The sequence below is a fragment of the Oncorhynchus gorbuscha genome, linkage group LG01 (assembly GCF_021184085.1).
Source record: "Oncorhynchus gorbuscha isolate QuinsamMale2020 ecotype Even-year linkage group LG01, OgorEven_v1.0, whole genome shotgun sequence".
Classification (NCBI taxonomy): domain Eukaryota; kingdom Metazoa; phylum Chordata; class Actinopteri; order Salmoniformes; family Salmonidae; genus Oncorhynchus; species Oncorhynchus gorbuscha.
In genome coordinates this window covers 51064272-51092201 of record NC_060173.1, presented here as the reverse complement: position 1 = coordinate 51092201, position 27930 = coordinate 51064272, and the positions used below count along the sequence as shown (strand labels likewise).

Here is a 27930-nt window from a genome sequence, read left to right as displayed (position 1 = left end):
CCTAATCAAAATGGTCCTGAAAGTAATTAATTTCAACAATTGTCTTAATTTTTATTTGACTTCACTAACAAGAGGGAGAGCATTTCTTCATGTGAAAAAAAAGAGGTAGGCATACCTGTTTAACAGACGCAATTATGTTATCCATATCCATATATATATTTAATTGTCAGCATAGCCAGTATATGTCAGTATAGCCAAATCCTCCAATACTGTCACCATGCAGTCTTTATAGCTTGGTTAAAACCAGGGCTCAAATTGAGTGAGGGTATGCCATACCCTTTCTTAAAGAAAAGGGAAAATGGTTAGCATTATTTTTTTAAATAAATAATTAAGTAACCAGATAATATGAAGCGTTTTATAACAATTCATCCTTAACTCCGTGATGCCTAATACTAGAAACAAACTTTAAAATGCCCGCAAAAGACCTGACTCTGATACATATGCTGGGCTGGGCTGGATAGGGTTATTAAAGTAGTGAAGTAAGGTGTTGCGATTTAATGAGTGTCGGGTTAATTGGTTATATATTTAAATGTTTCCTGTTTCCCATGTTGTATCACAAAGTGTAATGGATTTATACTATAGTTCAGTTTGGGTCGGTAATGTTACATATTGGATGCCAGCCGCGGTGAAAACTCACCGAAGAAGAAGAAACGTTTGCGCTCTCCCTCGGCGCTGAGCGGTGCTACAAGCAAGCATTTTCATGACATTGCTGTGGAGCTTGTCAGGTGACTGACTGTCTCGTTGTGTCCCAGTATGATCAACTTTCCCATATACTAACTGCGGCAGTCAACCAAGTAGCAAGCGCAATGGCACTACGGGACGAACTTTTAAAGTCAATATGGCATGCTTTCACAGCGTTGGACGTGGACAAAAGCGGGAAAGTGTCCAAGTCGCAGTTAAAGGTATGGAAGTATATTTATATACTGCGTTTTTGTCAAACAAACCCAGGCACGTCGTTTTCTTTATTTGACTAAACAATGTTGACATGCTCAAGCAGGAAACTCGTCCTGAACAGAGAAGTTGGTATCAAAGTGAAGGCCATCTGATTTTGGAGGGACCCTTTTACTAGTCGTAGAGGATGAGTTTGGGATTATTTAATTTTCGCCTAAATAATTTGCCAGTCTGTTACAGCTCCGATCCGGTGGTAGTCTGCTTAATCAGGCTGTAATACACAATTAATTGGTAGCCTATATACAGCCTGAAACGAATGCCTGCCAAATCGTGTAAATGTTCCTTACAAGCTAGAATGTAGAATGAAGTTCAATTTAAATGTACTCTTATCGGTTGTCTGCGTGGTTTGTCCTTCAGCTAGCTGGTCGAAATACTTTGAGACAAAATAAACACAGGAAATCAGTGTTGTACTACTGGAAACCGGCCAAATATACACACTCCTTTATTGAAACATTAATACAGTAGCCTTTATATATTTTGTAGACATGTTTGCGCAGTGGCGAACCTTTCGGGGTTCAGTGTGTGACAGCAACCGTAATAGTGTCGTACTCGTGAAGGAGAGTACACTTTTTGTATAACACAAAGGGCCAGTGGTGTAGTGGAGGGTATATGCAGGTATAAACCCTATACCCACTTTGTAATACCTACTGATGTGTATCAAAGTAAAGTAATGGGGGTATACGATGAATCAATTATGTAGTACAATAGAGAAGTCATGCACCAAGTAGTTTGCGATTGTAATTATCATGCGCGCTGCGCACACTGCCTAGTTTTAGCAGAAAATCATTAGCAGGCAGCAAGAGTGTACATGCAGCGCTCAACTGGTTTTGGCATGGAGCAGCTCATAGAAGAATAACATTGGTAGCTGGTAGGATAGGAAATACGTTTCAACTTATATCTACCAGTAAATGCTAACTAAGGCAACAATGGGTATGCAAACTAGGTATTATACAAGTTTTTAGTCCAAAGTGTTGGTTTAGTAGGCTTTGTGATGCGCAATTGTCATCATGGGATGTATGCATGAGTGGCGTAGACATGGATGGGCCTGGGTGGACAGATGCCCGCCCATCCAATCAGATTGATGTGGGTTAAGCATTGTTGTAGACTTAGACCGTCACATTTTGGTATTTTTTCTATTTTAAAAAGTGTGATTTTGAGAGTGAAAATATGAATAATCTATTGGAAAACTTGTAAACCATTGGAAACCATTTTCCACAAGGGGTGCCTTTCTTTCGCTGGGCGGGCTGTTTGGGAACTTTTTGGCATATCCACTTCTCCAGGCACCAATACGCCACTGCGTAGGGCCGATGGAAAGACGGCAGTCACACTGCATGATGTTAAAGGATGAGCAGTCCGTAAACTCAGACATAATAATAATACAAAAACACAACAATTAAGCATTTCCCAAATGAAATGTACAACTATTACTTCCTATTGCAGTGTTTTTTTCTTCATGTTTAAGCACACAAAGTAACCGGTGACCTAATTAAAGTGGAACTGACTGTTTTAATTACGTAGCAGATATGAAACAATCATATCAGTCATAAATATCAAATTCCCAATTTATGCTACAAAACCAACTTTATTAGAGGTTTTAAAAATAGGTTTTATTTGACTCAACGTTCCATGACGTACACTAAGGCATTGTTGGCGCAATAGATGGATACAGTTCAATGCACGATTAATATAATTCACCAATACATGTCTTGGTAGTCCAAAAAATATTGCTATCAGGTTGTAAATCACAGCTGGCCTGGTACATTTTTGCTGCCTCCATTTGGGATGCACTGTTTCACTTTCAATGACTCAATATTCTGGACAAAAACAGACAAAAAAAACATATATTTATGTAGCAAGCTAAAAACCCGGAGCCTAACATTAGCTACATAGCTAGCTAGCTGCTAGGAGGATGTCATGCCATTGGAGGAATGGGTGAGGGACTGACTATTTCCCCTCATATAATTTTTGGTGTCTATACACAGGTAGAGATGCAGGTGTTATTTGGTCAACTAGCAAGAACTGGAACGACTTTTATCCAGTTAGCATATCTCTCTTACTAATGTGCAACACCCTTGAATATGACCAGTGTCAGTAAATGTAGGCAAAAAAAAGTAATTAATCAATCAAGAACACTCTAGATAACATGTATACAGCCTAACCAGCTCTGCTACGACGAGTAAAATGGTCAGAGTGAGGTGTTCTCTCATTTGTTTCTGGGAGTAGCTAGCTAGTAAACTAGCCAACTTTAGCCAGTTAGCTTGGGTGCTTGGTTGGGACAAGCATGCATTGGCAGGCAAGCTGCAGAAGGACGAGGAGGCTATACCATTCCCCATTTATTTATCAGTGTAATTTTGACAGCCAACTAGCTAAAAAAGTTTGAGAGGGTTTATCTAATGTTCCTTCGTTAGATTTTAGCTACGGTAATCTTGCTCTGGATAGCATTAGTTGTTGATGTGCATAACTGAGGGAGAAAGAGACTACCTTTTTAATGGTTGTTTGCTCAATAGGACTGTAAAGTTCACAAATGTAGGAGGACTCCTGTGGTGTTTACATATTTGCAGAAATCCATTCAGGTGTATTTTGTGCCATTCTCTAGAAAGAAATGGTTTATTTACATTTTATTTAACCTTTATTTAACTATGCAAGTCATTTAAGAACAAGTTCTTAATTACAATGACGGCCTAACAAAAGGCCTCCTGCGGGGACAGGGGCTGGGATTAAAAATGGGAAAAAAATGAAAAAATAAAGGACAACACGCATCACGACAAGAGAGACACCACAACACTACATCAAGTGAGACCTATGATAACCAACATGGTAGCAACACAACTTGGTATAAACATTATTTGGCACATACAATGGCAAGATGGTAGAGACAACAATGCATCATGCAAAGTAGCCACAAGAGTGTCCATGATTGAGTCTTTGAAGAGAGAAGAGAGAACAGTCCGGTTTGAGTGTTGCTTTTGCAGCTTGTTCCAGTCGCTAGCTGCAGCATACTGAAAAGAGGAGTGACGCAGGGATATGTGTGCTTTGGGGACCTTTAACAGAATGTGACTGGCAGAACGGGTGTTGTATGCGGAGGATGAGGGCTGCAGTAGGTATCCCAGATAGGGGGAAGTGAGACCTAATAGGGTTTTATAAATAAACATCAACCAGTGGGTCTTGCGACGGGTATACAGAGATGACCAATTTACAGATGAATATAGAGTGCAGTGATGTGTCCTATAAGGAGCATTGATGGCAAATCTGATGGCTGAATGGGAAAGAACATCTAGCCGCTCGAGAGCACCCTTACCTGCCGGTCTAGATTGTCATCTGAATCAGGGTTAGTTTGACAGCTGAGGTGAAAGAGGAGCGATTACGATAGAGGAAACCAAGTCTAGATTAGCCTGCAGCTTTGAAATGTGCTGAAAGAAGGACAGTGTACCGTCTAGCCATACTCCCAAATACGTGTATGAGGTGACTACATCAAGCTTTAAACCCTCAGAGGTAGTAATCACACCTGTGGGAAGAGGGGCATTCTTCTTACCAAACCACATGACCTTTGTTTTGGAGGTGTTCAGAACAAGGTTAAGGGTAGAGAGCTTGTTGTAGTGTCTTAAACACAAAATCCATGGAGGTGCCAGCTGACTATTATCATCTTACTGCGTGAGCTATGTTGCTGATGTAAATTAAGAAGAGCATGGGGCCTAGGATCGAGACTTTGGGTACTCCCTTCGTGACAGGCAGTGGCTGAGACAGTAGATGTTCTAATTTTACACACTGCGCTCTTACAGGCTGACTACACCGCTCCCGTCGCAAAATACATTTATAAATCTATTGTTATATTATTGCACCCACACTGCTCATGTGTGCCAACGAGTGTCTACGTTGCCAAGGGCTAAAATAGAAGTCAGTTCTATTTGTGACGCAGATCACGCTGCAAGTCCTGCCTCTCCCATATCCTCATTGGTTTATAGAAGCAGGTACTCACGTGCCATCTCCTCATTGGTTATACCGATGTGGGTGACTGAAAGACGAACGAGGTCGTGGTGGTAATGCACCTAGGTTATGAAAGTTGCCAATTGCAATATAAAGTCAAAAGAAGAAAAGGCCTAGAAGGGGGGAGAAATGACTAGAAACGATTCGCTTGACCGTTTTATGTGTGGATTAATTGTCGGAGTAGAGGACCTTGTGCATTTCAGGTAAAATAACAACTCAATGTTATATTCCATGTTAGAGGTATTTAGCAAACCAGGCCAAAGACCCCTGAGACACCAACACTCAAATTCCGGCCCATTAGATTGGAATGGTCTACAGTATCAAAAGCTTTGGTCAAGTCAATAAAAATAGCTGCACAACATTGCTTAGAATCAAGGGAAATGGTTACATCATTTAGTACCTTTGGTAAGGTTGCAGTAAGAGAATACTATAGACATCAAGAAAGCCAAGTTTTCCCAACACTTTTGATAAACAGGTTCAAAATAGAAATGGACCCACAACAGTTAGGATCAGCTTGATCTCTCCCCTTTAAATAAAGGATGCATCGTGGCTGCCTTCCAAGCAATGGGAACCTCCCCAGACACGAGACCGACTTGGCGGTGATGGGGGCAGCAACCTTAAAGAAGAAAGGGTCTAAACCATCAGACCCAGATGTTTTTTGGGGGTCAGGTTTAGGAAGCTCCTTTAGCACCAACGGACTCAGTGACTGCCTGCAGGGAGAAACTTTGTAGCGGGGTAGGGGAAAAAGAGGGAGAAGCATCAGGGATAGTTGCATTAGAAGGGGTGGGAGATGATGAAATGTTGGGCAGGCAAAGAGGCATGGCTGGGTCAAATTGGAATCCTGACTTAATTAAGTGGTTATTTAAAGAGCTCATCCGTGTGCTCCTTGTCATTAACAACCACGTCATCAACATTATTAAGGGACATGGGCAGCTGTGAGGGGGTGGGTTTATTGTCTATGTATATTTTAACTGCTTTCTAGAACCTCTTGGGATTAGACCCACATAGAGAGAACTGCTCCTTAAAGAAAGTAACTTTGGCGCGGATAGCCTGAGTGCACTTATTTCTCATTTGCCTGAACGAGAGCAAGTCAGCCTGAGTATGCGTGTGCCGAGCCTTTTGCCACAGGCTGTAAAACAGTTATCACTGTCATTGCAGAAAACACCAGACTGATACCTGTCAGGATTATTTGTGAGGATAACATCAAGGAGAGTAGCCTTTTCTATGTGTTTGGAGTCATACCTTGTGGGATTGGTGAAAATCTGAGAAAGATTAATGGAGTCCCATTACTTTTGGACTTGGTCAGGTGGTTTAAGCATGTCCCAGTTTAGGTCACCTAGCAGGACAAATTCAGACTTGGTGTAAGGGGCCATGAGAGAGCTTAGGGCATTTAGGGTACAGGCTGGTGCTGATGGTGGACGATAACACCTAGCAAAAGTCAACAAAGAGCTATTTAAAAGTTTAATGCTTTAAATCAAATTATTTGGGGACAGACTTTGGGAGACAACCGAGCACTGAATGTGTTCCTTGGTAAAGATTTCCACTCCACCACCTTTGCGGGTTCTGTCTTGTCGAAAATGGTTATAACAAGAAAGGTTAACATCGGGTTAACAATACTTTCCTGTGCATATTTTGTCTCCAATTTAAATTTTTACAGGGACAGTGCACATCAATCAACATTTCAGTAAAAGTGCCGGTTTTAGCCAGCCGGCTAATTTTCAACTGCAGTCCCTGGGCAGGTTATTAAAAACAATTACAATACAGACAATAAATAAGCAGTGAGCACACACAGAGCAACATAGGACAAGCGAGACGTAGCATTCAGACAGTATATTGGATTTAACCAAAAAAAATTGCTATCCGTTACTGGGAGTTTACAGGTTAGGTACTGTTTGGTGTAGCATAAAGAATATTCGACCAACCTTAACATGACTGTACTATTTTCGTTCTCGATTCTGCCAAACATGTATTGTCTAAAAATGTCCGTGTCCAGATGCAGGTGGTGTGTTTGACTTTAGAAAATGCTCCGTAATTAAAGAGCCACTGAATACGCCGATTGCCACGTTTTGTTCTTCTGCTGCTAATTAGAAAAACAAGATTTTAGTCTTGGAGGTGTGTTTCCTGACAGATTCCACGTTTGGTTAATATTTGTGCCGCATGAGACAATGTAGACATGGAAGCCTTTTTGACTTCCTCACAATTAATCTGTGACGCAATAAATGTGTAATTAATTTAGATGTTTTTGTCATAGAATTAAGGTGTTTGGTACAGTATATCTTAAGTAAGAAAAAAAAATGGCATAATGCAGAACATTCGAAATCGAGGACTATCTTTGTGAGAAGGGCACTTAAAGGTATTTGTATCCTAGTGCTGAAATCATTCAGGGCACTGTCACAGACTCTGATGGGATAAATCAATAGTTTCCTTTTCTACTCAGGCCATCAGTGCCTCAAGTGAGGTCAGGTGTAGTTGACTAGAACCCTTCCAGTGACCGACGTGTTCAACTGACTCACTACGTAGAGGGAGAGGCATGTTAATTGAGCGTTGTTGCTGGATTGAACATATATTTATCAGCTCTTAGATGTTAATAAGTAGTGACAAATAAACTTGACTCTGTAAAGAATAATCTCAGCCCAACACATACAATCTATAAAGCGTAATACATGTATACAAATGTCTTTGCTTTCAGGCCCACGGGGAAGGAATTGTATGGGGAGTTTTTTTTCTCTGGTTGCCTAGGGGATGGGATGGGAAGTTTGGGGTGGAGACTCACTACTTCATGTTTATAATAGTTGTACCTGTAAACCCCTCCCCCAACCAAACAATGACAAAATGAATTTAAAAATAATAATAATAATTTTCACCCATTGCAGGTGCTCTCTCATAACTTGTGCACTGTGATGAGGATCCCCCATGACCCAGTGGCCCTTGAGGAGCACTTCAAAGATGACGACGAAGGCCCCGTCTCTACACAGGGCTATATGCCCTACTTGAACAAGTTCATTTTGGACAAGGTGAGCCCCACATATAGTAGTTATATTAGGATCCTCATCACCAATTGCACACGCAGCAGCTACTCTTCCTGGGGTCTACATAAAACATACAAATACATGACAAAGTAAAGAACAGTTTTAAATGAGAACAACAAGATATTACATTCAAATATACTGAACAAATAAAATGCAACATGCAACAATTTCTAAGAGTTAGAGTTCATATAAGGAATTCAGTGAATTGAAATACATTAATTAGGCCCTAATCTATGGATTTCACATGACTGGTCAAGGGTACAGCCATGGGTGGGTCTGGGAGGACATAGGCCCACCCACTTGGGAGCCAGCCCACCCACTTGAGAGCCAGGTCCACCAACTTGAGAGCCAGGCCCAGCCAATCAGAATTAGTTTTTCCCCACATGGCTTTATTATAGATGGAAATACTCCCCAGCACCACCGCGGACGATCCCGCAGGTGAATCAGCTGGATGTGGAGGGGCTGGCAGGCAGCATGCCAATTGCACTCTCACTTGAGACATCTTTGGCATTGTGTTGTGACACAATCACATTTTAGTGACCTCTTATTGTCCCCAGCACAAGGTGCACCTGTGTAATTCTCATGCTGTTTAATCCGCTTCACTGGCAAAGGAGAAATGCTCAATAACAGGGACGTAAACATATTTGTGCAGAAAATTTGAGCAAAAGAAGCTTTTTGTGCTGATGGGAATTTTCCGTGATCTTTTATTTTAGCTCATGAAACATGGAACCAACACCTTTTACATTTTGTGTTTATATTTGTGTTCAAATCTGTTTTTGTATTTGTTTTTTAAAGCTAAACTAGATTTTTGCCTGAGCAACCTCTTGAATAGATATGTATTCAAACCCATGAGACATGTTAGAATCACCTTTGGCAGATTTACAAATAAGTCTCTCTGGGAAACGTTGTAACAGCTTTCCACACCTGGATTTGCCCATTTATTATTTTCAGAATTCTTCAAGCTCTGTCAAATTAGTTGTTGATCATTGTTAGACATCCATTTTCAAGTCTTGACATAGTTTTGAATTAAATCTGCTTCAAAATCTATCTCTGCCACTCAGGAACATTCATTGTCTTCTTAGTAACTCCAGTGTAGATTTGTCCTTGGGTTTTAGGTTATTGTTCTGCTGAAAGGTGAATTCATCTCCCGATATCTGGTGGAAAGCAGTTTTATTTTTTTATCCTGGAAAAACACCCTAGTCCTTATCGATTACAAGCATTCCCATAACATGATTCAGCCACCACTAATCTGGACGCTTATAAGAAATCCCGCTATGCCCTCAGACGATCCATCAAACAGGCAAAGCGACGATACAGGACTAAGATTGAATCCTACTACTCTGGCTTTGATGCTCGTTGGATGTGGCAGGGCTTGAAAAATATTACGGACTACAAAGGGAAGCCCTGCCTCTCCAGCCTACCAGACGAGCTAAATTCCTTTTATGCTCGCTTCGAGGCAAGCAACATTGAAGCATGCATGAGAGCACCACCTGTTCCAGATGACTGTGTGATCATGTTCTCCGTAGTGGATGTGAGCAAGACCTTTAAACAGGTTAACATTCACAAAGTCGCGGGCCAGAAGGATTACCAGGACGTGTACTCAAAACATACGCGGAACAACTGGCATGTGTCTTCACTGACATTTTCAACCTCTCCCTGGCCGAGTCTGTAATACCAACATGTTTCAAACAGACCACCATAGTAACCTGCCTAAATGATTTCTGCCCCGTAGCGCTCACGTCGGTAGCCATGAAGTACTTTGAAAAGCTGGTCATGGCTCACATCAATGCCATCATGCCGGAAACCCTAGACCCACTCCAATTCGCATAATGACGCAATCTCAATTGCACTCCACACTGCCCTTTCCCACCTGGACAAAAGGAACACCTATGTAATCCTTTATCATCTGCAAGCCCTGCCACATACAATGAGCATCGTATCTATGTCGTATCCGATGTAGCGCTATATTCTCTTCTGTCACTTCCTCAAGTTCTCATTGCTCAAGTACTTAGACAAGGTTTCAGGAACCAATGTATGACATAGACAAATGTCAAGAGCCCCCCTTCCCCCCACCAACACCAGTGGCTATGACCCTACCACACAGGTTGGGGGCACTGCCCCCACTCCCCAGGGATACTCCACCCTAAAGGTCGTGTGTGTGTGACTCTCTTCCTCACTGACTCACTCCACTTGTCAGACAATGACCATGACTCAGCCGGAGAGACAATCAAGTCCATCGCTGACTGTTCCACAGAATTCCCCATTCTCCCAAGTGGACCTCTGCGGTCGCTCACTATGTGGAGCACAGCATTCCTTCTAGTCGACTAACCCTGTAGAAACCTGGAATACATTGTTCATTGGGCACTCTGATGTCAGAAGGGGAATGAAAGAAAGCAAGGCTACACAAACATCAAGAGCACCCAAATAGTTCAAGGCTTTTATTCAACATTTTAAGGCTGCTGTGGCAGAATTATTTCCTAATTTCATGTCTTGCTTCTGTATAATTCTGTATTTATAGTATGCTGACGACGTTTTTCCCCGTGTCATTCTGCTTCGTTTGCGAAGTTAGTATGATGATTCAACTTCTGTCCCTTTATCAGTCAGATCCAGCTTTCATGATCGAGTAATCCATTGGCGCTATCATGTACTTTTTTTGTCATTTAATTACACAATTACATTTGTTCCATCTCTCTTTTTTTCCCTTTTTGACTTCAGTATATAAACGGGCATCTCTGTGTGGTGTGATCATTTAATGATAGGATGTTTCAGCCTCCTGGAGGACCCAAGGACAGTGATAAGACTGTTTGTGAACCACTTAGGATGTTCCACTGCAGAGAATACTAATGAACACGTGTATCGGCAGTGGAGAGGCAGCGCTGGGTGCTGGAGGGGCCGTGACAAAGCCCCCCATTGTTGATGTGCAGAGAGTGGGAGAATGGCAGGGATTGAGGTAGAGGGAAAGGGAGCCACTGCCTCAGTCTGGACCGGCTAGTACGGCGCGAGAACGAGCCGAGCAATGACATGACATTGTGAGGACAAAGAGTGAGAGCTGCTAGTTCATACTTTCACAACTTTTCTACTGCTCCTCCCTCCGCCTCTATCTGCTAACCTCACTGGTGTTACTGTGAAACTAACCAACAGATTACTCAACAATGATAGAAATGTATGAATGTATGCCATTGTTTTGGATATATGTCCATCTATTCATTAAGGAGGATGTTTTAAACACTCCTTAAGATGTCCAGGCTCCTGATGATGATGATGATGATGATGATGAGACACATGCAGCTTGCATTTCGATAGCATCTCTGTTTGTTTATCTGCTGGTTTGTTTATCTGCTGGTTCTCTTGCTATTTTTACATGGCTGATCGTCAATATCAGGCCCATCTCTCTGTTGTGTTTTAGCATGACTGCTGCGTTTATGCAGATGAGTCCTACATCTGCATAAACGGCTAAGTGAGCTGAGGTTAATGTGAATGTGGTGTCAGGATGTCCTGTGTTAGAACAGTCTTCTAGTCCAGTGCCACTGTGGGTGCTGCTAATCTACATGATTCTGCAGAACGCTTGCCAAGAGTTCCCATGGAAATGCCAGTGCATGTTCATTCACTGCTGGAAGAAAACATTTCCCCTCTACAGCACTGATTGTACTGTTTTCAAGGGTTTTCCTCCCTTTCTGTTGTCAAATTTGAGTTAAAGGGGCAACCCGAGATCCATTTTTGGACTTTTAAATTGATGATAGTGTGGCATGAAGAGAACATTGAAGATGTCCTGAGTACAGGACCAGCCTATTGTCTAATTTGTGTTTTTCCTCATATGAAAAATGTCTGTCTCCATCCAAGTGAACTGAGAAATGTTACCTGATTTCAGGTCCAGGACAACTTTAATCGGCAGGACTTTAACAGAATGTGCTGGACCCTGTGTGCTCGGAAGAACCTCAACAGGACACACCTCCTCATCTCGGATGAAGACGCCTTCAAGATCTGGTGCATCTTCAACTTCCTGTCCGAAGACAAATACCCACTGGCCATAGTCACTGAGGAGGTAAGATTGGACAGGGGTCGTGTTCATTAGGCACCCAATGGAAGAAAAAGGACTGAAACGGCCAGGCACTGTCCAATAAATGCTCATTTCTGTTTTCTTTTGCAAAATGTTTTAACATTTTCGGCGCGTGTCCTAATGAACATGACCAGGGCTCTGATGCTGGCACAATTAGCCCCAACACAAACCTCACTTTGTGCAAAATCTGGGTTGATCATTACCAGCTACATCAGTCATCAGTTGTAAAGCTAAATAGTCAAACTCATGATACAACATTATTTTCGTGCTCCGTAGTGCACATCAATGAAACCTCTACCTCCTGTCACAGTGGACTACAGAAGAAGGGAGTGGGTTATGGGTAAAGAAGTATTGTTCTGATCCACGGTTGCATTTTACATACCGTTTTGGAGAAACACCCTCGCCACTCCCAATCCGCTCTCACAGTAAAGGAAGTTAGCAACTTCCTGTTTTTTTATTTTATTTATTAATTTAATCGAACTAGGCCGGTCAGTTGAGAACAAATGATTATTTCCAATGACGGCCTACCAAACGTCCTCCTGCAGGGGCTGGGATAAGAAAAAATATATAAATTAATATAGGACAATACACACATCACGACAGGCGAGACACCATAACGCTACACTACATAAAGACAGACCTAAGACGACAACATGGGATGGTAGCAACACAACATGGTACGATCACTATTGGGCACAGACAACAGCACAAAGGGCAAGAAGGTAGAGACGTGATTTGAGTCTTCGAATGAAGAGAGAAAACTGTCCAGTTTGAGCGTTTGTTGCCGCTCGTTCGTCGCAAGCTGCAGCAAAATGAAAAGAGGAGCGACCCAGGGGTGTGTGCGCTTTGGGGACCTTTAACAAAATGTGACTGGCAGAACGGGTGTTGTATGTGGAGGATGAGGGCTGCAGTAGATATGTCAGATAGGAGGGAGTGAGGCCTAAGAGGGTTTTATAACTAAGCAACAACCAACTTGCAACGGGTATACAGAGATGACCAGTTTACAGAAGAGTATAGAGTGCAGTGATGTGTCCTATAAGGAGCATTGGTGGCAAATCTGATGGCTGAATGGGAAAGAACATCTAGCCGCTCGAGAGCACCCTTACCTGCCAATCTATACATTTCGTATGGTTATGATTGTCATCTGAATCAGGGTTAGTTAGACAGCTGAGGTGAAATAGGGCAGATTTTAAAATAGAGGAAACCAAATCTATATTTAACTTTAGCCTGCAGTTTTGATATGTGCTGAGAGAAGGACAGTGTACCGTCTAGCCATACTCCCAAGTACTTGTATGAGGTGACTACCTCAAGCTCTAAATCCTCAGAGGTAGTAATCACACCTGTGGGAAGAGGGGCATTCTTCTTACCAAACCACATGACCTTTTGTTTTGGAATAAAGGTAGAGAAAGCTTGTTGGACACTAAGAAAGCTTTGTTGTAGAGCATTTAACACAAAATCCGGGGAGGGGCCAGCTGAGTATAAGACTATCACCTGCATATAAATGGATGAGAGAGCTTCCTACTGCCTGAGCTATGTTGCTGATGTAAATTTAGAAGAGTGTGGGGCTTCTCGACAACAACAATAAGAAATCATAAAAGATAAGAATACGAACATGAAGTAAATGGCTGACTAGAGTAAACATTTTAGCATAGGTATAACACAGGAAGGAATTTCTTTGCACGTGTTTTGGGGAAGGGGGAATTGGGGGAGAAAGTGTTTTTAAATTGTGCACTATTTAGAAATCCCAATAATAGTATGGTAGAAGCAGTTGTGATGTGTGCGCGAGCGCTTGTGTGCTAAGGTGTGGAGAACCAGAGCAGGTAGTCAGTCCAGTTCAAGTGTTCAGCAGTCTGATGGCTTGTAGTTAGAGCCTGTTGGTGTCAGTCCTCATCCTCCGACACCGTCTGCCTGACGGTAAGGGAGTGAACGGCTCGTGGCCGGGGGGGTGTTGGTTCCTTGATGATGCTGCGGGGCTTCCTCAAGATGTCCTGGATGGGTGGGAGCGCCGTCCTATTAATGTACTGGGCCATCTTCACCACCCGCTGCAGGGCATTGCGGTCGGAAACATAGCAATTCCGGGACGCTCTCGATGGTGCAGCGTTAGTATTTGGAGAGGACCTGAAGTAGTAGTGGTGGTGGTAGTAGTAGTATTTATTGGGATCCATGCCGCTGCTCCTGTCCTAATGAGCTGCACCGGCTCGCATAAGCCAAGGATTTGTGCAAGTCCACCCACCTACGTAACACAATAAGCGTGCCCGTGCGTGCTGACGTATGTCTGTGTACTCACCTGTGTCTCTTCCCAACCCCCCCTTCAGATCGAGTACTTCCTGCGCAAGCTGACGGAGGCCATGGGTGGCAGCTGGGTGGAGGAGCGCTTCGAGGACTACAAGCTTGAGCTTTGCACCAAGCAGCAGTGCCTGAGTGCCTGGGAGATAATCACCCTGGTGGGCACTGGCACGTTCAGCAAGGGCATGGACCGCCAGACCCTCTCTATGGGCATCACCGAGGTCTTCCACGAGCTCATCCTTGACGTATTCAAACAGGTCGGCCTCAGAGCCATTTAGATCTCCATGCCTTGGCAAATGTTGATGTCAACCAAACTACCGTCATGTGACGTGTCGATGGATAGCGTTGACCAGTGTTATGTACCAGCAATACTGTAGCATGTATTGAGCTTTCAAACACCACACACCAAAACGATGTTTGGCTGAGTGTAATGTCGCCTTTTTTTATAGGGACCAGATGAATATTGACGATTTTAGAATCTCAAATGCAACACCACAAACTCATCATGGTGGCTGTGCGGCAGTCAACTAAGCAATTATACTGAAACGTCTCCTGCTAGTTTTTCAACAGCGGTATTAACACAAACCGACAAAAGACAGAAACACAACTGTCTGAGCCTTCCTGTTTTTCGCTTGCTGCAGGGCTACATGATGAAAAAGGGTCACAAGAGAAAGAACTGGACAGAGCGCTGGTTCCTCCTGAAGCCCAACTCCATATCCTACTACGTGAGCGAGGACCTGGCAGAGAAGAAGGGTGACATCCTGCTGGATGGAAACTGCTGTGTGGAGGCAAGGAACACTAAACGGCATCAACAAACACAAACGACAACGGTTAACGACAACGACCAATGCTCATTCATTCATTTGAACCCTTAACCAAACGATGAAATGCATGTTGTTGGAAGAGTGTAAAAAATGTAAATGAAATTGTCTTTACAGTCGTTACCGGATAAGGAAGGGAAGAAGTGCCTGTTCTACGTCAAATGTTCCGACAAAAGCTATGAGATCAGCGCGTCAGATAAGAAGAGGAAACAGGAGTGGATACAGGGTAGGAAGAGGACACATTTCATTTGTATAAAATCAGAAATGAAAGCACTTGTACATTGCTCATACGGTACTCATAGATTACAAATGTGTATAGTTTTTGTGTTTCGAATCCTGTTGTGTAATGTAACTCTAGTTCGCAATTCTCTCACCATGCATTTGATCTCCTGTTGTTATTATGGAAAGTATAGGACTGGACATCTACACTTTATTCATGGGTGTAAGTACAGGGGCACGTTCAGCAGAGCTCAACATTGTGGAACATTTAGATAGAAATATGTTACGTAGAATAGTCATGCGCCTCTGACACGATTAATAAGTAGTCATATCAGCGTTACACATCGCATTTCTACCTGCAACATTTCAAAACCTTTTCCTATACTGAACATGGCCCAGCCTTGGACCTGACCACTGTCTTGGTGTCTCTTCTCCATTTCAGCCATCCAGACGTGTATCAGTCTGCTGAAGCTGGGCCGGCCGGCGCCGCACCGCGAGTCCCGCCAGAAGCGGAGGGAGCTGAGGCAGAAGCAGCAAGCGGAGCAGGAGGAGCTGGAGCTCAGGATGAAGGAGCTGCAGACGGCCAACGAGGACAAGCAGCAGGAACTGGAGGCCATGAGGAAGGTGAGCTCACTCACACCGGTCAACGTCCTCCCTTTTCAAACTACTGAGTTGAGCTGCCCTGTGCTGACCTAGTTATGCATCCACAATGTGAAAAGAAAACCTCGAAGTCAGCACAGTCAGGTAGTGTGAAAATGGGAGGTAAACACTTTACTTGACACTCAGCGTCGTAACACATTATGACATGTTCATAACCATGTCATACGTCATAACAGCTGACATAACTTGTCATAACCTGTTATAATATGGTATTATTATTGCGTTATTTTATGGCTGGTTATGACGCCTACATAAGTGTCAAAACCCCAAAAACGTTCCATTACACAACAGCCTACTATATATATATATGTGTGTATGTATATATATCATCAGAAATAGTGCATTGGGGTAGGTGCATGTCTGATATCATTGTGTGAGCAATTACAATGATAATTTTACAGGGTCTATATACAGTGGGGCAAAAAAAGTATTTAGTCAGCCACCAATGGTCTTGTATGTCTTCCATTTCCTAATAATTGCTCCCACAGTTGATTTCTTCAAACCAAGCTGCTTACCTATTGCAGTTTCAGTCTTCCCAGCCTGGTGCAGGTCTACAATTTTGTTTCTGGTGTCCTTTGACAGCTCTTTGGTCTTGGCCATAGTGGAGTTTGGAGTGTGACTGTTTGAGGTTGTGGACAGGTGTCTTTTATACTGCTAACAAGTTCAAACAGGTGCCATTAATACAGGTAACAAGTGGAGGACAGAGGAACCTCTTAAAAAATAAGTTACAGGTCTGTGAGAGACAGAAATCTTGCTTGTTTGTAGGTGACCAAATACTTATTTTCCACCATAATTTGGAAATAAATTCATTAAAAATCCTACAATGTGATTTTCTGGATTTTTTTTGTTCTCATTTTGTCTGTCATAGTTGAAGTGTACCTATGATGAAAATTACAGGCCTCTCATCTTTTTAAGTGGGAGAACTTGCACAATTGGTGGCTGACTAAATACTTGTTTTGCCCCACTGTATATTTGCTGAAGACTGGGATGAATGCAGGAGCAGATTTTAGGAGCAAGACAAGACGGATGACTGATAGTAAGGGGATGTATGTGATAGGCCTTTCTGGCTTATATGATTAGGATGGTCATAATTCTTATTGGCAGTGTCATAAGGTCATAATTCTTATTAGCAGTGTCATAAAGTGTATTTTCTTAGTCCAAGTAAATTGACACAGGATGGTCATAATGCTTCATGACAGTATCATAAAGTGTATATCTCTACAAGTTATTTAAAATATTACATTTTAATGTATTTTTTTACATGAAAAAGGATTTTAGAAACAAACTTTCAAACAAAAGGATACTTATTGGCAAGGATTTTTATGGGGGGGAATAAATGTGGGTTTTGACACTCTAGTGTAAGGTGTCATAACCAGCCATCAAATAACACATCACAACAGGTGTAAATATATGGGCAATGACAGTGTTATGACCATATCATGACAGGTTATGTCATATTATGACATGGTTATGGGTGTCAAGTAAAGTGTTACCAAATGTAGTCATTAGAATCCGTTTCCACCTACTATCTCCACTGTTCTTAGTCTAGTCTGGAAGTCACGAGGGTAGTTGCTGGAACACGTTTAAAACATTCGGGGAAGAAAGTGGTTCATCACCGTCATCGCTTAAATGAAGAGAAGACCTATGAAAGTGAAAAGACAGTGCTACTTCGGGATGTAGGTCACCTGAAAGACTGTAACTTTACATGTGTGAAGTTCCTCCCACAGAAACCGTTGGTGGTAGATTCGTTGCCACGTGTGCTTCTGAATGTTAACAATAGAATGGCCCCACTTTCTGGTTTCCTCAATGGTTTCGCAATGTGAGAGTGTGGATTGTGCTGTTCAGGGGAATGTGTGTGTGTGTGTGCTTAGCTTTTTGTCACTTTCACTTTTCCCAGTCAACTCTCTTAATCCTGATTTGAAAGTTATTTTAGTCTGGCCTTTTGATGCCGTTTATTCACAGTTGAAGTCCAATTATCACTGATCAGTTGGGTCTTTTAATTACAGATGAAATGTCACTTAAATGAGATGTTTCCTCATTTCACTCGCCAGCAGAAAACAACATGGACAGTTAAAATCAAATACATGATGGCAATATTCTCCTATACATGCGGTGAAGAGGTTAATGGAATGCAGGCCATTCAAAAAATTGGATCTAAGAAAGTGGATATTCATCATAATTTGTGTTCTAACAGGCCCACAATGTTGTAGATTGTATTTGGTTGTTCTCGCTGCATAATATTTAGAAGTTGTTCTTTTCGGGTTCAGACAAAATGGTTGCATAGCTAGCCATATAGAAATTGGTGGTGGTATTTGAAGCCGTTTTTAAAAAAGTATAATGCCGTTGATTTGTGACGACATCCATACTAGTATTATACTTTTTACCCTAACATTATGTGAAATACACAGCGACTATTGTTTAAATTGTAGGTTGATTTTGATGGGCGGCAATCTTTCCCCCTCGTGACATTTCCATTGTTTTGGTTGAATTCCATTGATCTCTTTAACACGTATTGAGCTGATTTTTATATTCACACAGCAGTTCGGGTTATGAGTGAAAAAAACATTTGGAAATGTTATTTCACTGGTCGGTGATATTGTACTAACAACATTTCATATTCAATATGTTCACGCCCTCTATTTTCTGTAGAGATTGGTAAGGAAGATGGCGCTCTAAGTTCCAGTACATACCAGTGCTTCTCTTCAATACCCATTGTAGCAGAGCTCTTATAGATGAGACCCATGACTAGTCATCTGGACAAGCTCAAATGAGCCATACGACAATACCATAAAACTTGATTGTCCAATGTCACACATGCAGTGTAGCTGTGGACAATCATTGGATTTATTGGGGCAACAATGTCCCTGTGTCTGAACGTTCATTGTGCCCCTAGTACTCAATGCATAATGAATGAACAACAATCTCCCATTGAGGTGCAACAAGTTCCCGTCTCTCAAGCTCCCCAGTCCAGGAAAGGTCTGTGGTACACACAGGACTGGAGGGTGAGGGGTCGGTGCGCCCTTTATTAACCCTTTAACCCTGGGTTCACTTGTACACGGTTGCAGCCTGAATTAAAAATGGCTTCAATAGATGTTTTCTCTCACCCCATCTACACACAACACCTCATGACAAAGTGATGGGAATGTTTGCAATTTTATTTGAAAATGAAATGGAGAAATATCTCATTTACATAAAGGTTTAGACACTCCTACTCAATTCAGGGATTTTCTAAAAATAAAATGTACTATTTTCTACATTGTAGAATAATAGTGAAGACATCAAAACTATGAAATAACACATGGAATTATGTAGTAACCAAAAAAGTGTTAAACAAATCAATCTATTTTATATTTGAGATTCTTCAAAGTAGCCATCCTTTGACTTTATGACAGCTTTGCTCACTCTTGGCATTCTCTCAACCAGCTTAATTAGGAATGCTTTTCCAACATTCTTGAACTAGTTCCCACATATGCTGAGCACTTTTTGGCTGCTTTTCCTTCACTCTGCAGTCCAACTCATCCCAAACATCTCAATTGGGTTAAGGTCAGGTGATTGTGGAGACCAGGTCATGTGATGCAGCACTCATCACTCTCCTTCTTGGTCAAATAGACCTTACACAGCATAGAGGCCCAAACCAGATGGAATGGCGTATTGCTGCAGAATGCTGTGGTAGCCATGTTGGTTAAGTGTGCATTGAATTCTAAATAAATCACAGACAGTGTCACCAGTGGGAATCACACATGCGGAGATCATCCATTCACCTACTCTGCGTCTCACAAAGACACGGCGGTTGGAACCAAAAGTCTCAAATTTGGACACATCAGACCAAAGGACAGATTTCCACCGGTCTAATGTCCATTGTTCATGTTTCTTGACCCAAGCAAGTCTCTAATTCTTATTGGTGTCCTTTAGTAATGGTTTCTTTGCAGCAATTTGACCATGAATGCCTGATTCATGCAGTCTCCACTGAACAGTTGATATTGACGTCTCTGTTTACTTAAATTCTTTGAAGCATTTATTTGGTCTGCAATATCTGAGGCTGGTAACTCTAAGAAACGTATCCTCTGCAGCAGAGGTAACTCTGGGTCTTCCTTTCCTGTGGTGATCCACATGAGAGCCAGTTTCATCATAGCGCTTGATGGTTTTTGTGACTGCACTTGATGTAACATTCAAAGTTATTGAAATTTTCCAGATTGACTGACCTTCATGTCTTATGATGAATAAGATGAACTGTCGATTCTCTTTACTTATTTCAGCTGTTCTTGCCATAACCCTATTTGGTAAATATTATCTTCTGAATACCACCCCTACCTTGTCACAACACAACTGATTGGCTCAAATGCATTAAGAAGGAAAGAAATTCCACAAATGAACTTTTAATAAGGCACACCTGTTAATTGAAATGCATTCCAGTTGACTACCTCATGAAGCTTGGTTGAGAGAATGCCAAGCGTGTGCAAAGCTGTCGTCAAGGCAAAGGGTGGCTAATATATGCTATGTTTTACATATTGAAACCATGAAATTGTTTTTTTTAACCTTTTATTTAACAAATTCTTATTTACAATGACATCCTAGGAACAGTGAGTTAACTGCCTTGTTCAGGGGCCGAACTGCCTTCTCAGCTCCGGGATTCGATCTCGCAACCATTCTGTTCCTAGCCCAATGGCTCTAACCACTAGGCTACCTGCCGCAATAACTTAGAACAATGTGGAATGCAAACATGTTCAACGTATTTAACAAAGATGGGATATGGCCTACATTTTGTTTCTGTAGGCTATTTAACAAACTAGGCTATAATGGACTAACATTCAGATTGGAGTTGATGACATAAGACCGTAAATACACAATTTGAAGCAACCACATATTTAGCCATGGAGCACTTTTTGATTGGCCAGTGAGGAGCAAGCCTCTAACTTTTATTCATCAAAACCCAGCCCTTTCGCGCTACCATCAGCTGCAGTCCCATAACATAATTCATGCAGTGAAAATGATTAAAATATATATTTCTGACACAACCCTGAACCTATAGCCCTTCCGCCAGTGCAAAGATTTACCATTGCGTCAGGTGTATCTATCGTCAATTATGTTCAATTATGTAATGACTGTTCCCTCCGCTATTGGTCAGAAACTGGAGGAGGCGGCGGCCAACGCGGCAGAGGAGGAGAGGAGACTCTTGCAGACGCAGACTGAACAACAGGATCGCTACAGGGTGGACCTTGAGAGGGAGAAAATGGTACCTGCCTACACACAATCTAGTGACCAAAAGAGATTGTTTAGACTGTGGCCAGCTAATTAATTGACTTCAACAAATTGGGCTGCACCCCTTTAGTTGGCTACTATTTCATTACGCTGGCTTTTCAGCGACCCACTGCACCCTGTGAGACTTCAAGGAGTAGGTACAAGTTGTCCCTAACCAGTGATACAGCTTTATCAGCCGATTCTCTTCATTTATTCAGTCAATTCTTGGGTCCATGAAAAAGGATTTCAACTGTCTAGTTATTTTATCCCCCTGCTTATGCTCTTAAGCTCATAACCTTTGACATTTAGTCCAAACATCCTACTGGCAGACTTTATAAATGACATCTGTTTATAGGACCATCTATCAATCTATTCTCTCAAGTCTATGTCTGCTCTGTTACAGGATGTACCCACAAGGGTTGCGTCCTTTTTCTCTCTTCCTGTTATAAAAAAAAAAAAGAAAATGAATGTCATTTTTACAGATTGGCATTCGCAATGGCAAGTGTTTCCAATCATTAACTGTCATAGCCTGAATGGTAGGGCTGAATGATAGGACGTTAGTGGGCTTAAGATAGAAAAGGAAGCGAGTGGTACACAATGGGTTAAATGAGTGATTTTAAAGGGATAGTTCACCCAAAGTAGAGTTTAATACATTTTAAGTAAGTTACATGCCTACTAAGCGCTGACTCCTAGTGAATGGGTCGTCCGGTCCAAGAGCACCACTAGATTTAGTCTTGGATACCTGTAGTGCTCTTTTTATACAATTGTCTTCTCGCCGGTCCTCAGGTGCGACAGGAGATGGAGGAGCAGGTGGCTCAGAAGTCCACTGAGCTGGAGCAGTACCTGCAGCGCGTCCGCGAGCTGGAGGACATGTACCACCGCCTGGAGGACGCCCTGGAGGAGGAGAGAAGCGCCAGGCAGGACGAGGAGACGGTTCGCAGGCTCCAGGCCCGGTCAGTGCTCCACACACAGAAAAGCAGGCATATACGCATGCACTCTTGAGATGAATGTACGGTGATGGACTTCATTGTCTCTCTGGCTGAATCACTGTAATTGTCTGACAAGTGGAGTTTGTCAGTGAGGAAGAGGGAAACGCATGCACACACCACACACACCACACACACATACATACACGCTGGCAACAGTCCCTCCAGTACAGAAACACTTCCTTCCTTCCTCTCTGCTGACACTTGTGCTTCTCTGGGCTCTAGCAATTTCTCACATTGTGTTCTGAGTAGGGAATTTGTGCGGGTGCGCGTGTATATGCTACGGGTGGATTTATGTTTGCAGCGTAATTGTGTTTTTGATCAATGAATCTCTTTTCTTTTTTTTTTCTTCCCCTGTTTTGAATGTGACACACTCTCTGTTCCCTGAACTTTTCTGTCGGCGTCCTCTCCCCAGGTTACTGGAGGAGGAGGCGACCAAGAGGGCTGAGCTGGAGCAGATCCACCTCCATCAGCAGAGGGCCATCTCTGAGACTGAGGCGGAGAAGCAGGAGCTGGAGAAGGAGGGAACGGCCAAGGAGAATGCCCTGCAGGCCGCCATGCTGCAACTGGAGCAGCTAGAGAGTGAGAGGCAGGGGGCACTGGAGCAATACCAGGTGAGGCATGCATTAGGGGGTCGGTTTCCAGGATTGAAGATTCACGGCCTGCTTCTGGACTAAAATGTACTTTCGACAGAGGTTCTTCATTGAGCCTGCTTTTCAGTTCAGGAGTAGGGACTAAATTTGGGTCTGTTAGAACTATGGTGCTTAAGTTGTGGTGCTAGAACAATGCCTAATTAGATGTTTAGGGGGTGGCAGAGCGGTGTCTTGGCAACTACTACCAGACGGCAATTGTAGGGGGCACTAGAGTTATACACGTGAGCCGTGGGTTGTCCTGTTTCAGTATTAAAAACCAACTTCCACTTAATTTGAAAATGGGATGACTTACTTGTACAAATCGACTGAGATCGTCTCTTCTTTGTTTGTCACAGGACGTAATGCAGAAACTGGAGGACGCAGCGAACAACACCAGGACCTGGAAACATAAAGTGGCCCACCATGAGGGATTGGTCCGCCTCATTCAACCAGGTAACACAACACTATATTACTGCACACTTTCCCTCTCTCCTCCTTTTTTATCAATACTCTCTTCATTTAGTTATCTTCCCTCTCTCTCTGTTCTGGTATTTTGCTTTCTCACCGTCTGTGGCCTGGGCACATCTCAATAATCTAAAGTGGCTTCCTTATTTCCTTTCCTTTGTCTGCAGTGATGCGAAAGACCTTTATGATTTTTGTTTTCTCAGGTTCAAAGGGGCCTCAGAAGATCACTAACTGGGGCCCAGCAGCCTTCACTGATGCAGAATTAAGCCTGAGGAAGAAAGATTGGCAGGAGAGGAAGAACCGACCCGCCCAGACCCAATAGAGCCCCCATTCAACACACTCATGGTTGCTGAATCATTGATGGAACATTGATGCAACTTTGCCCTCAGTGTGCAATGTTACGTCTTCAGCATTCATTAACTCAAAAGGGAACAGGGAAGGCAGGCTCACTTTTACAGATACCAGGGTTGTGTTCATTAGGCACCAAATAGAAGTCAACAAACTGAAACAGAGAAAACCTACCTAGGCTTTTTGTCCAATAGGAAAGGTAAATGTTATTTTTCCGTTGCAAATCGATTTGAAACGTTTTCTGTTTCGTGCCCTAATGAACTCGACCCAGGTGCTGCATAGATCTTGATACTACCTGCATAGCCTGAGAGTAAAATGAACAGCCAGATTCAAATTGCTCTCATATGATGGACTGAAGGAGCTGCGCACTTGACACTAGTAATTCAATGTCTGAGGAAGGTGGAGTGTGATTCCTTTTATCAAAACGTTTTTGACCGTGTTTTGATTATACATTTTTTTCCTAAGGGATTTCACAATTGTTTGTGTCTTTTGTAAATGTAAAACTACAGCTTGCATAATTCTTATCAGTTTGTGGGTTACCGTTTTTGGTTCCATTGCCAAAGTGATAGCACTTAATAACCCATAAAGTAGTATGAACAAAACTCCATGTTAACATCATCAAATTTCATTACTTATGAAAATAATAATCAAATAACTAGCCATCATAGTGTACTACTCCCATTTGTGAGCAATGGGACATTTGCGGTGTTACACTTGAAACATTGCTGCTACACTGTAATGAAAAACTGTACAGTAATCGGAGGTTATATCAACATTAAAATAAACGATTTACGGCAACATACTGTACATTATGGCGCATTGTGGGAAAATGTTATGGGCTAGGAAAGAATTGCTGTATTTCAAATGTTACTGTAATTTCACCACATGGAATACAGTACAGGTTTTGGCACACCAAAACCCCTTTATTTTTTAAAACCTTTAACTAGGCAAGTCATTTAAGAACAAATTCTTATTTACCATGACGGCCTACTCCAGCAAAGCATGACCCGGATGACGCTGGGCCAATTGTGCACCGCCCCATGGGACTCCCAATCACGACCGGTTGTGATACCGCCTGGAATTGAACCAGGGTCTGTAGTGACGCCTCTAGCACTGACATTCAGTGCCTTAGCCCACTGCACCCCTCGGCCACTAGTGGATGCATGTTATCGTTGTTTCTGGCTCATTCAAATATTTTGGGGAATGCCTTGTAACGGCTGTATTTGTTGCACCTGGTGAGTAAGAGTGCGCTATCACTTTAACTCCTACGTGGTTATAGTTTCCCATCAATAGAACTCCCCATGTTGTAGTCCTAAAAACTGAAAATGATTTACTGCCATCCCTATGGGGGAAATTAATGGGGTTTTGGGATAAGGTCTGACGTTAACACAGGCTTTGGAGATCTTATATGTTTTAATCTATGAGATATCAGTCAGGTACCATAACCTATGTGCTTTCATGCTTGTTTTGATTACAGAAATGCTTCAAAATTCACAGCGATGTTTCCCGATGAAGAATATATCATAGGACAAAACGTGTAAGGTCGTAAACCTGTGTTTTACCACAGACTTTATTTTCAGCGTTTATCCAAAACCCCTACAAAAACCTGATTTCATTTCCCGAAAGACTTTGGCCAACGAGCCATGGCGGAGTTGGCGCCTACTAAAAGACACCATTCCTATTGCTCTCTATTTAAATTCTATAGGGGACAGATTGGAGTGGCACAAAAATGGTTAAACGTTGTATCTTCATGTGTTTTTGGTCTGTTTTGCCCTGTAGTTCCGGCCAGTTTAAAAGCCTTTGTTGGCCCGTAGAAGTATGTGTGATATAAGACACCCAAATATTCATTAATATGCTGTAATGTGTAAACACTTCACCTAGCAACCACCCGCTTGCACCAATCCTTTGTAAATACCGTTAAGTAAATACAATCCCCTCCCTTCAATCATCCATTCATTCCAATTACAGTAGCATTTAATTTATTTTATAATAGTACATTTTAAGGTATTGTACTCTGTCATTACACAGTACTTGATACCGTATTTATATTACTGTAGGTGTACTGGAAAATGAAATGCAGAATTTCTTTACCTGCCACTGAGCTGCCTGTAACTGTCAAATTCACAGCAACCCCTTTACAGTGTAGCGAATTACAGGGCTTTGTAGCACGGTGCCAGAACCACGCTCATGGTGGGGGATGGAGTTGTCATTTGTGAAATTGTCAGTATACAACCTTTTGTGTTTTGTAGTCGTTAATGTGTTTAAATAGCTGAAGACTGGTGTCATGTTTTATTACAGGGTTCAGTCTTAAACAATTAATTGTATGCAGTTGTTGCAAGGATGCACACGTAAGTAGGGAACTGATTGTTGATATATCATGTAACAATATTCACAATAGAACATAATAGACACAAGACCCCAGTCTCTAATTGATATGATGCTGCCATTGAAACAAGAGGAATGGTATGGTACTTTCAAATGATGTACTCCAGGGGGCACTATAGTTTTAGAAAACGCAGGTTATCCTTCATTTGTTCATCTCCTAAACATACTTTACTTATGTCATGGATAATACAACATGTTGTGCAGTTAACGGTGTGTGTTTGGGGTCCCTATTTCCATTGCTTCACTGCATAAACCCTCCACTTTCTAAAATAAAATATAATCTACAGTGAGATGTAAACCAAGATTATCTGCATTGTTCTGTATTTATCTGCCGAACAACTAACTTTCGTTCATATTGAAATAAATCGTTTTTATAGCTTTTTTTGCCAAATCCAGTGGTGAAAAGTACTTAAGTAAAAATACTTTAAAGTACTAAAGTATTTTTTGTGTGTATATCTGTACTTTACTTATTATATTTTTGACAACTTGTACTTTTACATATCTACATTCCTAAAGAAAATAATGTTATTTTTACCCAAAATACTCGTTACATTTTGAGTGCTTAGCCAGGACAGGAAAATGGTTTAATTCATGCACTTATCAAGAGAACAAACCTGATCATGCCAACTGTTTATGATCTGGCGGACTTACTTAACACATGATTCCTTTATAATTAATGTCGGAGTGTCCTCTGGCTTGCTTAATATAAGGAATTTAAATAAATGTATACTTTTGCCTTTGATACTTAAGTATAGTTTAACAATGACATTTACTTTAACATGACTTTTACTCAAGTAGTATTTTCCTGGGTGATTTCACTTTTACTCGGGTCATTTTCTATTAAGGTGTCTTACTTATACTCAAATATGACAATTGGGTACTTTTTCCATCACAAGCCACATCTCTGAACTAGAAGTTGACCTTTTCAAATCAAATCAAATCCAATTTATTTATATAGCCCTTCGTACATCAGCTGATATCTCAAAGTGCTGTATAGAAACCCAGCCTAAAACCCCAAACAGCAAGCAATGCAGGTGTAGAAGCACGGTGGCTAGGAAAAACTCCCTAGAAAGGCCAAAACCTAGGAAGAAACCTAGAGAAGAACCAGGCTATGTGGGGTGGCCAGTCCTCTTCTGGCTGTGCCGGGTGGAGATTATAACAGAAAATGGCCAAGATGTTCAAATGTTCATAAAGGACCAGCATGGTCGAATAATAACAAGGCAGAACAGTTGAAACTGGAGCAGCAGCACAGTCAGGTGGACCGGGGACAGCAAGGAGTCATCATGTCAGGTAGTCCTGGGACATGGTCCTAGGGCTCAGGTCAGTTGAAACTGGAGCAACAGCATGGCCAGGTGGACTGGGGACAGCAAGGAGTCATCATGTCAGGTAGTCCTGGGGCACGGTCCTAGGGCTCAGGTCCTCCGAGAGAGAGAAAGAAAGAGAGAATTAGAGAGAGCATATGTGGGGTGGCCAGTCCTCTTCTGGCGGTGCCAGGTGGAGATTATAACAGAACATGGCCAAGATGTTCAAATGTTCATAAATGACCAGCATGGTCGAATAATAGTAAGGCAGAACAGTTGACACTGGAGCAGCAGCATGGCCAGGTGGACTGGGGACAGCAAGGAGTCATCATGTCAGGTAGTCCTGGGGCATGGTCCTAGGGCTCAGGTCCTCCGAGAGAGAGAAATAAAGAATGAGAGAATTAGAGAACGCACACTTAGATTCACACAGGACATCGAATAGGACAGGAGAAGTACTCCAGATATAACAAACTGACCCTAGCCCCCCCGACACAAACTACTGCAGCATAAATACTGAAGGCTGAGACAGGAGGGGACAGGAGACACTGTGGCCCCATCCGAGGACACC

At 42.2% G+C, this 27930-nt stretch overlaps 1 protein-coding gene across 1 annotated transcript; it reads left to right on the top strand.

Moving 5' to 3' along the window:
• Nucleotides 1–686: 686 nt before the first annotated feature.
• swap70b (switching B cell complex subunit SWAP70b) lies at nucleotides 687–24474 on the top strand. Its single transcript, XM_046355246.1, has 12 exons — nucleotides 687–902; nucleotides 7809–7949; nucleotides 11833–12006; nucleotides 14337–14564; nucleotides 14949–15095; nucleotides 15246–15354; nucleotides 15790–15971; nucleotides 21133–21240; nucleotides 22032–22198; nucleotides 22647–22845; nucleotides 23220–23316; nucleotides 23532–24474. The coding sequence occupies exons 1-12, from the start codon at nucleotides 807–809 to the stop codon at nucleotides 23648–23650; spliced, it is 1767 nt and encodes a 588-aa protein (XP_046211202.1). The 5' UTR covers nucleotides 687–806; the 3' UTR covers nucleotides 23651–24474.
• The last annotated feature ends 3456 nt before the right edge of the window (nucleotides 24475–27930 follow it).

Coding starts and splice junctions, on each gene's coding strand:
- swap70b (XM_046355246.1), top strand. CDS start 807: ATGGCACTACGGGACGAACTTTTAAAGTCAATATGGCATGCTTTCACA. Junction 15,972..21,132: donor AACTGGAGGCCATGAGGAAG/GTGAGCTCACTC, acceptor GCTATTGGTCAG/AAACTGGAGGAGGCGGCGGC. Junction 21,241..22,031: donor ACCTTGAGAGGGAGAAAATG/GTACCTGCCTAC, acceptor GCCGGTCCTCAG/GTGCGACAGGAGATGGAGGA.